Here is a 13,409-nt window from a genome sequence, read left to right on the forward strand (position 1 = left end):
TCGTCATCGGCCTTTTGGCAAACTAGAGCATTACCCACCTGTTTTTTGTGAAGGCCTCGTAGCTTTCCGGACGACGCCTCATTTTGCAAAAAGCTACAAACCCGATATGACGAATGTTTCTAAAACAAATCGACCTTACTACAGCCCTGCGTCCTGCCTATCTCACCGATGAGGTTCTTCTCTTCGTGCAAGATAACGTAGGGCTATATGAGGGGTAGGCATCTTTGTTTACAGCGATGGTCTAGTTGTTGAGTTCATGACCTAACGCTATGCAGAAAATACAAGCTGCCTAACCAGCAGAATGGCCAAGTCTACCTGACATCCCATCGTATATGCTATGTTGACAAGGCGTCTCCACGCATGTTTTCGGTTGCCTTGGACTTGCGAGACATTGAGAGATACGAGCTTTACGTGAGTAGATGCCATGATGACTGCTATCTAACTTGTGTCTGCTAACATTTAATGGCTTGTAAGAATGGCTTCCTTAAATCTTCACCGAAGATTACCCTTTTCCCGAAACCTCCATCTCGCATATCGACTCTGCAGAATCGCTCTCTTGGACGCGGCTCTTACAGTCGACCAGAGCCACAGTCTTCTATATTGACAAAGCCGCGTTCGACATCAGTGACGACACCAAATACGTCAGCCACTTGGGTGTGCACCATATGCAGCTTTTCAAACCCGGTCCCGGCAAACTTTGATCCTACATTAGCCAACGAACACACGCCTCTTCCGCCCTGTCTTGCCTGTGGAATCAAGCCTACACTCGGTCACATTCTCAAGGCAGCAATCACCAATGCTACCAAGCACACCAACATCTACTTGACGTCGGCACCAGCGCCCGAGTCTGTTACCACTACCGTCAATGGCGAAACAGGAACTGGCACGAGCGCCACTTTCCAATGTCCCCGATGCACATTTGCAAATCATCCATCTTTGATAGCATGTGAAATTTGTGGTGCTCCATTGCTGTCACAAAACATACCCCAACAGCTTGATCCATCACGGACCGAATCGCCTGGGCCAATGCTCCCGGCACAGGCTACACCGGATGCCCACGAGCCGGTGAAACTATCGTTCCGTGGAGGTGGCGAAAAGGTATTTTACGAGCGGTTGAAAGGATCGATCACACAACGCAAATGGCTGCTTAACGGCGCTCCGCCAATTCCTAACAAAATTCAAACCAACGACAGTGGGCTTATGGGGAGTCCTTCACATTCAAAAGACCAGAGCGGACCGACCGTCAAGTCCGTTGGAATTGCAGCCTTGGAGCAAAAAGGGTTCGACATGCGCAAGAATAATGAAATCATGATTGGCAATGCTTTCGAGGACCTTGAAGCGCTCATGGCTTCCGCAAAGGAGATTGTTGGTCTGGCCGAGCGTTTTTCTCGGCAGGTCAGCGGTAGTTCAACAGAAGCCACAGATGTTGCTATGCAGCTGGGACTGGTAACGACAAAAGATATCGCCGGCACCTCCGAATCGCTCTATCTATCAGAGCTGGCCCGTACAGTTGCCGAATTTTTGACAGATGACTCCCGTGGCGTGCTCAAGAAGGCTGGAGGGGTTATTAGCCTGGTAGATCTATGGGCTATGTTCAACCGTGCGCGTGGAGGTGTTGAACTTGTCAGCCCCAATGACTTTGAGATGGCGGCACGATTGTTCCAGAAGCTTCACCTACCGGTTCGTCTGCGCACCTTTAAAAGTGGCGTGCTTGTGGTGCAAGGTAAAGACCGCACAGACGACTCCATCATCCGCGCCCTGTTAGAATGGTTGGAAGACTTGCACCAGTTCCCGCCGGACAAGGAGGTTTGCTGGGACTGGCATGAATTTGGCAGAGGTATCACGGCACAGAATGCGGCTGAGCGATTTGGCTGGAGCATGGGTGTAGCCGAAGAGGAGCTGGATATGGCTGAACAGAAGGGCGTGTTGTGTAGGGAAGAGAGTATCGAAGGGCTCAAGTATTGGAAGAACCATATTGGAAGCTTACAGGTGGAAGCAACGGAGGCTGAGCAGATTGAGCAGGCGCTAAAACAGATAGGAATCATATGATGATTATAGAGTGTAGATAATCCAAGGCGTTGATACACAAGAGTATTGTGAGGATGTGCTCAACGATTCTCTTGTTCATTTGAATTGACTACTCCACGGTCGTGATTCTCCTTCAGCATTATTCATTTGAGAGTGCAAAACATCGACGCTAGTTATTGTTATTCGACAGCAATATGATGGCACATTCCAGATGGAAGCAGTTGGAAAAGCTGGTTAGTTCACGGGGCCTTGGGGCTTTCGGCACGGGGGGTTGACCCCGGCGGAGTACATGGAAAAAAAAGACCCCGGATTTTCTCTGACTTTATAGTCTTTGAACTGTGTCCGAATTTCAACAGATACGATCCGATATGGTCTAACGGTTAGGATACCTCGTTTTCACCGTGGGGGTCGGGGTTCGATTCCCCGTATCGGAGATCCCATCCTCCACCGAGGTGGATGAAGTTTTGGCTTTCAACTTTGAAAGCTTACCTTTTTGCAACCGATATTTGGTTGCTAACCCTAACGAACACTGACGAACTCTAGTGAAAAAAAACTTTCAAATCAGCTGGATGTTTTAGTTTTCCACATAAAACTGCCTAGCCTGCATCCCCGTCGACACTCCCGAGTTTGACTGGTGGAACGACGAATGTCGGGAAGCCAGCGCCGACCAGAGGGCAGCTCGGGCCCGCGTGAAGCACGCTGGCTCGCCCACGGAGGAACAGGAGGCTAGGGCCGTCCGCCGCGAAGCCAAAAAACGCCTGAGGTCTGCTCTCAGGAGTGCAGCCCGGGCCTTCTACGACAACCTCCTCGCCAACGTCGCGCGGTCCCGAGACATCTTCCGGATGGTCAAATGGAGGACGAAAGCGCCGAACCGGCACTCCCCCGCCCTGGCCCCGTCCGAAGGCGCGGAAGCCACAGTGCCGGACAGCACGGAGAAGACCGCCCTCCTTCGCAGGGTGCACATGCCCTCCGACCGCCCAGGCGACGTCGACCCGCCACACATCGCTCTAGATGAGCAAAGACGGACCCGCATCACCAGCGGGGAGCTGGAGGCTGCGCTCCGAAGCCCGCGCAACACCGCACCGGGCCCAGACGGCCTGACCAACAACGTCTTGAAACTCGCGTGGCCTGTTTTACAGAGGCAGATCATGCATCTGTTCAACGCGAGCCTTTCATGGGGCCACCACGCCGCCTCTTTCAAAGAAGCCAAGGTGATCGCCCTCGCCAAACCGAATAAGAAGGACCGTTCTTCGCCGCGGGCCTACCGACTGATCTCCCTCCTCCCGACTCTGGCCAAGTGCCTAGAGAGGATCATCGCCCGCCGGCTCTCTCACTGGGCGCTGGAAGCTGGTCACATCGGGGAGAACTACGCTGGCGCGGTCCCCGGACGCAGCGCGGAAGACATGTGCCTGCGTCTGGCACACTCTCTAGAGTTCTACGCCGACGGCAAGTCAGAATCCTCAGTGCTCACCTTTGACATAAAGGGGGCGTTCGATGCGGTTCAGCCCAACCGGATGGTGAAGAGATTGGTGGAGCTTGGTTGTCCCGCCGAGACTTGCCGCTGGGTGGCATCCTTCTTGTCCGGGCGCACGGCGTCGCTATCTCTCGACGGCGTGGCCGACCCTCTCCAGCCTACAGGCGGCAGCCTGCCCCAGGGCTCGCCCATCTCCCCCATCCTGTTCATGCTGTATATGGCTCCGCTGTTTAGGATGAATCTCCCCAGCTCTCTCCGCGGATACGCCGACGATGGCTGCTTGGTCCACTCTAGCTTGTCCTTGGAGGAGAATTGCACCGCCCTCTCTCGCTCGTTGGAACTGGTGAACAGTTGGTGCACAGAGAACGGCATGGCGCTAGACCTCGCCAAGTCTGACCTCCTGCACGTGACGCGTAAGCGCCACGGCCTAAACCCGGGCGCGCGTCTCCCGGACGGCTCCACACTCCAACCGGTGGACCCCCGCGGGACTCTGCGCTGGCTGGGCGTGTTGTGGTCCCGCAACCTGTCGTTCCTGCCGCACATCCGCGACGTAGCCCAGAGGACGGCGCCCGTGATCCGAGGCATCCAGATCCTGTCCGGTTGTTGGAAGGGCGCGCCAATTAGGGGGGCTCTCACGGCCGTCCGCGCCTGCGTGGTCACGAAACTGACATACGCGGCGGTCACGTGGTGGCGCCCTGGCCCCTCGCCAACCAAGCCTTCCCGGGCCCTTCTCGGGGCTGCCCACATCCTGGACCGTACGATCAGGAGGGGACTACGCGCAGCGCCGCCCCTATATTGCACGACGCCATGTGCGATCTTTAACCTGGCATCGGGGTTCCCCCCCATGAGCTGCGTCCTCGACCACCTCCTGGCCTCGGCCGGCATCAGGGCATCTCTAGCCCCGCCAAACCATCCCTTAGGGCTCGGAGACACCGCTGGTGGCAAGCTGGGTACGCTCAAGAGGCTACTCCCGCACAGAATCGCCACAAGCCTCCCTGCCAGGTGCAAGGGAGTGCTCCCGACAACCCGCCCCCCGCTGCAAGGCAACAAGGAGGCCGCAGCCGCGGCCCACCTGCTAGTAGTCCGCTCCTCGGACCCATCTGACCTCTGGATCTACACGGATGGATCCAAGTTGAGAGACGACAAGGTCGGCGCCGGCTGGGTGGTCATCCAGGACGGCAGGACCCTGTCCACGGGCAACTGCCCTGCCCCGTTCCGCGCCGAAGTCCATGACGCCGAGGTGCTGGCCATCGCCAAGGCCCTGGCAGAGGTCGACTCATGGGAGAAGCCACAGTGCCGCAAGGTCTGGATCTGTTCCGACAATCTCGCCGCAGTGAACCGGCTCACGTCTCGCTACGCCAAGCCGGGCACCTCCGAGCAGTATCTGAGGCGCGCCCAGATGATCTGCGCAAGCTGGATCAGACCGCACCCAGAGCGGCCGCGACCAAGGCCCTGGCCCGACGGCCCACCCGAGGTAGAGGCTATTTGGGTCCCGGGCCACTCCGACATCGCGGGCAATGAGCTCGCAGATGAGCAAGCAAAGCTAGGGGCTAGGACAAACACCTGGCTGGACGGCATGTCGCTCTCCTGGGCCCGCCACTATTTCCGCTCCCGTCTCGACTCTGCTTTCCGCGCCTGGTGGGCAGAGGAGGGGCGCGCCATCAGACCCCATCTGCACCGCCCAGTTGAACCCCAAGAAGGCTTGGTCAAGTCTCCTTGACGAGACCGATCGCAAGCTCGCCCGCGCTGTCCTGACAGCACTTTCTGGTCACGGCGACTTCGCAGACTACCACTGCCGGTTCAAGCACATAAACACTGTGTTAACCTGGCCGGTCTGTGGCACAGAAACCACCCCAAAGCATGCTTGGATTTTCCTACAACCCAGAACGGATGTCTAGAGGTGTCTTGCAGAACCCTATCGCCACTGGAATGTATTCATCTGGCTGGCTTCCAAAGCAGCTAAAGGTCCGCCGGTGCTCCTAGCCCACTGTCAAGAGAGAACGGAGACGGATCCGCAGAAAGGGGACTCCCCAGTCAGCCCCCCACCCGACCCTTCGCCAGCTGACCCGACCTTGTCCGGGACAGCTTAGTCTTCGGGGCACAAACTTTGGTGAGGCTGCGCCGTCATCTCTCTTTCTTTTGTTGTTAAAAAGATTACTATTGCAACAGTAGTTAGTGAGACTAGAACTATAGGTCTTGTTTGGTGCTCCATAAGCAAAGGACTGTCTCTGCGTTGAGCGGGTAGGAGACGTTCTGTCATTAGACTTCGGGATGTGGGGTTGATGCATGGTTTAGATTTTGGCTTGTTTCTGTTATGTAATTCCAGACACTGGAAATAGTCCCCTGTCGTATGCCAAGCCTCGTGTGCAAGAACGCAGGGTAATGAAGATAGTCGCTTCAGTAAAGGGATTATACTCTAAGGAGTCTACAAAGAACCATCCGTGTTGATACTGCCACCTCAAACAAGCCCGTAGTTCTGTCTTTCAGAGAAGGAGTCATTCGGCACTCAACGCATTGCAACTGGCCGAGAGAATCTCGCAATTCGGGACTCTCCACAATCATAAAGACTTATCCGTGCCATGTATTCTGTACTACCATGCATTGGCGTTTCCACTTTTTGTAATGAGCTATCCCGGTGTGCATTGTATAGTGAATATCTAGTGCTCCGGAATGTTGGGTCGATCCAAGCGCGGTAGACGCGGTTTTTAGTTGCATAAGCGAAAGAGACGACAAAAGCGATGTCCGCAAAATTACATGTGGGGGAACTATCTCGTAGCAGGGTCTAGGAGATACATTTTACTAGAAATCAGCGAAGAGTCGGAAGGGTTAGATCAATCCTATACAAGGCTTTGAAGACTGGGCTGGGTTTGTGTTTGGAAAGGAAGTGCGAAGAAGATTGGCCCAACATCTTTATCGGCAGCGTACGACTCTCCAGAAAAGACGACCCTACGGTAATTTCTAGACACTGGTTCTTTTAGTTTTTGTCTAAGCCTCACACAAAATGACTTCCACTTGGCAATACATGGGAACCTTAATGACAACTAGTCCATCGTTAATACCACGCATAAAATAAGGCCATCCTCAGGGCTTTGGCGCCTTTGCGGTTCGCGTGTTTATTTCGGTCATCAAAAAGGCTTGGTATATCCACAGCACACAACTTAGAAAGTGTTGCATTTTGTTGAAGATCTTCTCCATCGATAGCGTGATCTACTGGAGATACATCGAAGACGGTCGTATACGCCAATGTAGATAAATATATATCGAAGAAAAATTTTTGTAGTCAGAGTCGCCAGCCTGGGCCTTCTTTTCGTAAGCCTAGCCGCTGGGTCCTTGGATGTATAGCCCAGAAATCACGGCGCAAGTCACGGACCTTTCATGGTACCGGATGGTACCTCATGTGAATCTGGGCATGAATCTCACGATATGCAGTGACGGGGAATCCACCTTGAAGACTTCTCGTCGTACGGCGTGTGTTATGGCCAGGCATGATGTACCTTGAGAAGTTCAGTAGTAGTGTCGGCTATAGTACAAGAAATACTAGAGAAAGCCTTTGGCATATCATCACGGTCCAAGCATTGATAAAGACTCATCAACCCTCTCTCCGGATGGTTCCTGGCTGTCTATCCTCACTTTCAATAACTTTACATCCCATCCACTCTTCCAAAACCTTTTTCAAGTTCACTCTTCATTTGACATGGCTCCTTCGTTTTCGTCTCTTCTTGCCACCGGCCTGATCGCCTCCCAGGTTGCCCTGGCCCTGCCTACATCTCCTACTGAGTCTTCAGCAGATGCCTTCTCGTCGGCTCCCGGTACTTGGTCCGCCAAGCAAGCCCGTGATATTGGCTATTCTTTGGATGGTTCTGCATCCCTTGCTAAGATTTACACCAAATACAAGGTTCTCATGCCCCAGGATCTGAAAGACGCGCTGAACAGGAACCAGAAGCGCAGAGTCATCTCCACTCCTTTACTTGAAGTGGGAACCTGTGGTAGCAAGTTCGCACTCGCTACAAAGATTGGTTTCAGAGAGGCCAAAATTTACAATCTCATTCTTGACAACGCGTTTCACGGTCTTTAGGTTCATTCCCCGGCGACTGCAAACCCTAAGGTCTTACAGGGTTCCTACACTCCTGCCAGGATTTTCGGTGGTGAGCTATTCGAAGGATACCACTGGGAAACTAAAGATCCAAATGGAAATACAGCTTCAGGTATTGGATATACGGAGGTAGTGTCCATCAGTGGTCTTGCTGTTGAAACCCAGATCATACAAGTCGCGGAAACTGTGCCTAACAACTTCCACAATCTTCCATCTGTCTCGGGAGTCATTGGAATGGGAATATTCACTTCCAAGTCTCTGGAATTTTATCCCTATGTTGACTTCATGAGCAACGCGGGATCCCAGTTTGACAAACAGGTCTATACAATTGATATCAAACATTACTCAACCGGCCAAGTCGACTTCGGCTTTGTTAATGATGACGCAATCCGCAGATCGCTCGGATATAGTCGAGTGGACATTAGTCAAGGCTATTGGAACTTCGCGGCCTAAATCCTTGGAGATGTCAATGTTGAAAGTCTTGACCATGCCTTGGCTGGTAAAGAGCGCCTAGAGAATGTCATTGCTGACACTGCTAGCGACCTTGTCATGCTCCCCCTCAAATACGCCGAGGAGTACTTCGAAACGGTTAAGAATGCCAAGTACAGCAAGGAACACGCTGGTTATGTTGTCCCCTGCACCAGTAAACTACCTGAATTCACCTTCTTTTCCGGTGAGAGCCCAATCTCTATCCCCGGTAGATATTTGAAGCTCAACCGGGTTGACGAGGGGGCTGATCTTTGCTTTAGCGGACTGCAGTTTTCGGATGAGCTTGGTGTGAATGTTCTCGGCAGTCCCGCTTTCAAGGCTGGGTTTGTGGTATTTGACCTAAACAATGAACGGATTAGTTGGGCATACAAAGATACAGTAGATGAGGAATATGGCTGGACGAACCGAGATCGAGTTGATGAAGAGTATAGCTTATAAGATAGAATTCCAGGACAGTTGTTCGCCAATATGATCTCAGGAAAGTTACCGTCAAATCTCAAAAGAAAGAGTATCATGTTTCTACAACATAGGCATGTCACAATTTTAACCAGCTTTTTTTCGAGTGCTTGTGAAAGTATGGACCTCCATGTACGTTGATATTTTGCATTTTAAGCAAATCTAAGACCCAACTACGAACAAAGGCCACCGGCTTGCTTAGATGTTTCCATCTGCAAGATATTCACTCTGTCTAGAGTCTTTGAAATCCCTAAGATTCTCTCCTTTACCTTCGTCGTACCATCAAATTGTACAAGTCCTGTGTCCTGACTTGGGCATATTTCAGGTTTGCACGAATCTATGGGTGACCTTTTGTCATTATACGTTGCAATGTGGGATTTACTACAGTTAGAACTTACTACTTAGTTACATGACTTGGATTTTAGTCCTTGATTCTGTTAGCCTTGTATTTTCTGGTATTATAAATGGTCTGTCGTATGCCGAGATTCCCTGGCGAACAGACCAGCTAAGAAGGCATTTCGTCACAGCGCAAGGTGCAACAATTGGGACTCCCGCGAGTTAAGTCCAGGTTGCCAACCCTTTCCAAAAGATATTTATTCAGAGGTCGATCATCACTGAGAAGGGCCTCCGTATATTGCGAAGCAGTTGATGTCCAGCGCCACGGAGGATGAATAAACTCACCTCGCCTTTTCACCATTTTCTTTGTTTGCTCTGTTTGTTTCCGAGTTTCTGGTGTATGGTTTCTGGCTTGACCTGTTTTGTTATCATGTAGTTAACTATTGTACTGCGTTCCTCTTCTTTGTACCTTTCCTTTCTTTTGTCTTTTGTCTTTGTACCATGCAGAATTCCACACACTAGTCATCCAGCGCTCGGGGAGCTCTAGCTCCCAGGTTGGAGTTAGTAGGCTCCGATAGTCAAGGTTTTCTCATGATTAACAAACTGGAGAGAGTTTGTCTGTGCCCTCCTCGCGAAGGGTCGTGTATTTGCTTTGTTTCTCTTTTTCATGTAGTTAACTTGGTCACGTCAAATAAAGTCAAGTCGTGGACAATCAAATCAACCCCTAAGCGATGAGGAATAGGCGCCGTCCGCATGCGAGGCTCATTTCTTTTCTGCAAGCGCGCGCTAAATTTGGAACAAGCTTTATTGATTGGTGCGGACTTCTTGTTTTGTGTCCCTTGGGATCAGGGCGCCAAGCTCTTTTGTTGGTTTCAACTGTAAATGGCTGGCGACCAACAGAAGCAGAAGAACAAGAGATGCAGGGCGGAATGTGTTTTAGGAGTCAATAAAGAACTGATTCTGAGTCGGCATTGTTGTTCCACTTGACGCTCTGCCGTATTTAATGAGTGTGTAACCATAAACTAAAATAAGACCCCACCCCCTGGCCTATAGTGCACCGGTGCTAAATATTAGCGCTTGCAAGCAGTGTAGAATCCTGTATCAAATAACCCTTAACTACATATGTAAGTCATTGTCCTTGGCCCGCATTTTCACCAACTCTCGGCCTAAACCACATATTTAAGCAGCTTGGAGAAAAGGCATACTAGCAGCATGGGGAGCTAAGCAGTGCTATGAGCGTAGCGGGCTGAAGCAGTGCTGGGCCAGTGACAGGCCAAGCAATGCTAGGAAAGTCGCAGGGTCAAGCAGTGCTCAGAAGTCACGTGCTGAGCATGCCCACTTTTTTCAAACTTCTTCCACCACTGCTCCCCTAAAACCAACTTAATATGTCCCTTGCTTCGCAAACGCCAGTGAAGGAGATAATGGCCTTCTTTGGCCGTTTTTGATACACAGGAAGCACGCAAGCGCGGGCTCAGTCCGCCATGTTAAACATGATATGAAGCCTCTTACGGGCCAAGAGGCGACGGTTTTGAGACAAAGATACTGGCGGAGCAGACAGGCGAGCCAGTAGCTGAGCCCTGTATTTGTTTCTTTGCTAACTAACGAAACGGTGAAAGCGGGTTATGAAGCAACTAAAAGTTGCTAGCAAAACAAAGAAAACCTACATGTGTACAAACAAAGTCTTGAAGTCCAGTAACTTATATCTACGAGGTCTAGCCAGTCTAGACTCCCTCGATTCTCGTCGTCTTCAGTGCTGTTCAACTGCTTTCTCATATTTTCTCTTTTGCATTTAGCGTTTGTGTTTATCATTATTACTTTTAGCATAACCGTCAACTGGCTTGACGCTGTCACTTTTTTTGTCTTTATACCAATATATATTCGTCTTCACCGTCATCCTTTTACTATATCTGACTCCCATAGTCGTACAGGCCAGACACCATCTAAACACGAAATCAACATGCTCCAAGGACTAATGTTCAAGTATGTCAAGGGCAAGCTGCAGCTCATCTACTTGCTTCCTATGGTTGTATGTATGGCGGCGTTCATCATGAGTATGATGTGCGCTTTAGCTGGTACCAATAAGGGTGTTTTGGAAGACATGGCTGTCATCCGGGTGCGTATTTCCCAAAAATGTAGTCCGGTACCTATTGTCAATGACGTACTAATATCTGACGCTGTATACAGATCAACACCTCACGCCTCGGCTATTTCCTCGTGCCATCCAACTCTTCCGACTCGGACGAGGACAAGGAAAACAGCGACGATGGAAATTTCCTAGACACAATCACTGACACGGCATCTGATGTTGCTGACGAAGCCAAGGACAAGCTTAGCGAGATCGGCTCCGATTTGGTCGACAAGCTGGCAGGGGAGCTAGGCATTGCCCAGTGGTACTCGCTGCACTTGGTGAGTGCATGCCAAGGCAACTTCACTGACGACGGTCTGGAGACGAGCGGCTGTACCGAGTCAAAAGCCAACTGTGAGTGAACATTATTCCATGTGTTTTGGACACAAGTATGTGCTAATACAACACCATTCAGTCCGCTTCAGTCTCGCCAAGGAAATTGGGCAGCAGTTGTCCGTTGGGCCACTTAACCTGTCACTCGAAGATATTGGCTTCAGCAGCAGCTTTTCCAACGGCATCACGCGCCAGCTTAACCACCTGTTGTCGTTTGTCTTCCTCGTATTTGTGCTGTACATCACGGGCTCTATCGCCACAGGCTTCAGCATGCTGCTCTCGGGTGCGCTGGTAGTCCTAGCGCCTGGCATAGCAGACAACAAACGCGCCATGGTGCTGCGTGCAGCCGTAGTTTGCAGTTCTGTGGCGGCCGGGTGCTTAGCCAATGGCACGTTGGTGGTGTGGGTGGCGAGCAGTCAAATTGCGCAAACACTGACTGACTTTGGTGAGGTTATTGGGCTCCAGGCCAGTGCAGGCCAGGTGTTCATGCGCATGTCGCTGAGCAGTGCGGTCATGATGATGGGCGTGTTTGTCATGTTCTTCGTGGAGCACCGTAAGCCTAAGATCAAGGCGGCGGCAATGAAAGTACGCAGCCGAGTGGGTAGACGGAGCAAGGAGGAGGGCGGAAAGGCAGAGGAGACAGTGTAACCCTAGCCCATGGGTGGGAACATGGCTATATGTGTGTCTCTGTCACGCAGAGTCGTCTCTACATCTGCATCTACATGTCGTTCACCTTCTTTTAATCTACTTGTAACTTTTGTAATGTCTCTATAATTTGACAGCTGCTTCAAATTAGCTCAAGCGGTTTCACCCCGTCATGGCAAGGCTGGGCTTCAAATAAGCAACGTGGAAAATTTCCGTGTTTAATTCAGCTGCTGGAGGGAACATAGGGACGCATGGGCCAAGGATAACTGCATACATACAAACAAGCACAGGTATCGCGAGCGCCTAGATAGAGATCCAAGACACTTTCTGTAGAAGTTAATGAAAGTATATATTATAAGCAAATAAACTGAAGCTAGCAAAATCGCGATGAGGAGAAAAACTTCCAAGTCCACATCTTCTAAGTACCTGCTTGTACCCTTTATATAGGTACGAGCTAGGTTCAGTTAGACCCACTCCATGAGTCACATTGAGGGGAGGGGTTCACCAATCATTTGGCCTATGTTGGTTATGTGTCCGAGACCACGTGACCGGGTAACCCTGAGCGCCTCGCAACACTTTCTGACTTCCATGACCTGTGCTTAAATGCAGAGCCTCCGGGTGACTTGCACTTGTCCTACAAGCAGTCGCCCATAACCCGAAGTCTAAAGCAGAGGGCCAGCTGCTTGTCTTGGTGTATACACGACATCGTAGAGAGTCGCTAAGACGGGAACCATTGCAGAGGCCTCGCACAGCAGACACAAAGAAGTCGCTCTCCTTTGGCCAGCTGCCTCTTTTCCAGCGCCTTTTTTCTTCTCCTTGTGTCCTGCATGCTTCTCTTTAGCCTCTGCCCTGCCTCGTTCGGGGTGCCCTGCGCTAGCCCCTGCAGCTTCTGAAACGGCCCCAAGGAAGGGGAACATGATTCCCCCATGGTTCTAGTATGTTGCACATACAAGGTCTCTCCTTTTTTCGGCCGCCTACTAGAGGCCTGGACCTGTCTTGAGCTGGGAAGCACCCCTGTAGAAGTGATTTCTAGGCGATTTTCCAGGCCTTTTCCTAGGGGCTGTAGTGAACTGACAGTAGTTGATTGGTTGAGGATCATCTACAGTGCTGGTGAGGATCGAGTGTGTATACGGAGGCCAAGCTCAATGGGGGCGTTTAGAAGGAGGAGTCGTACTTCAAGTATACAGCCGCAGTAGTGATCACCATGTTGAGCTGGCTGGTCTTTGTTCCTTTTTTGCCTTGCCTTTTTCTATTTCCAGTTCTTGTTTTCGCAGTGGGGCCGTCACAGTTTGCTTCTTGTTTATATCAATCGCCGTGAGCGTCCTTTCTTTGGGAGTCTTAACAATTGTTCCCATTCTTTCTGTCCATCCTTCTTTCCTTCTTTTTTTGTTGTGTTTCTGCTGTTCTCGACGTCAGCGGCGCTGCTTCAT

At 51.1% G+C, this 13,409-nt stretch overlaps 4 protein-coding genes across 4 annotated transcripts; all 4 read left to right on the forward strand.

Annotated features, from left to right (window-relative positions):
• Positions 1-113: 113 nt before the first annotated feature.
• BROUX77_005339 (uncharacterized protein) lies at positions 114-2,049 on the forward strand (the record flags this gene model as incomplete). Its single annotated transcript, XM_073750202.1, has 3 exons — positions 114-214; positions 276-411; positions 475-2,049. The coding sequence occupies 3 exons, from the start codon at positions 114-116 to the stop codon at positions 2,047-2,049; spliced, it is 1,812 nt and encodes a 603-aa protein (XP_073604225.1).
• Positions 2,050-2,870: 821 nt separating this feature from the next.
• Positions 2,871-5,222, forward strand: BROUX77_005340 (uncharacterized protein; the record flags this gene model as incomplete). The annotated part of the gene is made up of 1 exon (XM_073750203.1): positions 2,871-5,222. The coding sequence occupies one exon, from the start codon at positions 2,871-2,873 to the stop codon at positions 5,220-5,222; it is 2,352 nt and encodes a 783-aa protein (XP_073604226.1).
• A 1,974-nt stretch (positions 5,223-7,196) lies between these two features.
• Positions 7,197-7,577, forward strand: BROUX77_005341 (uncharacterized protein; the record flags this gene model as incomplete). Its single annotated transcript, XM_073750204.1, has 1 exon — positions 7,197-7,577. The coding sequence occupies one exon, from the start codon at positions 7,197-7,199 to the stop codon at positions 7,575-7,577; it is 381 nt and encodes a 126-aa protein (XP_073604227.1).
• A 3,256-nt stretch (positions 7,578-10,833) lies between these two features.
• BROUX77_005342 (uncharacterized protein) lies at positions 10,834-11,982 on the forward strand (the record flags this gene model as incomplete). The annotated part of the gene is made up of 3 exons (XM_073750205.1): positions 10,834-10,989; positions 11,061-11,355; positions 11,417-11,982. The coding sequence occupies 3 exons, from the start codon at positions 10,834-10,836 to the stop codon at positions 11,980-11,982; spliced, it is 1,017 nt and encodes a 338-aa protein (XP_073604228.1).
• Positions 11,983-13,409: the final 1,427 nt, after the last annotated feature.

This window comes from Berkeleyomyces rouxiae (assembly GCF_048999995.1).
Source record: "Berkeleyomyces rouxiae strain 22BRR77 chromosome Unknown BrBRR77_ptg000005l, whole genome shotgun sequence".
NCBI classification, from domain to species: Eukaryota; Fungi; Ascomycota; class Sordariomycetes; order Microascales; family Ceratocystidaceae; genus Berkeleyomyces; species Berkeleyomyces rouxiae.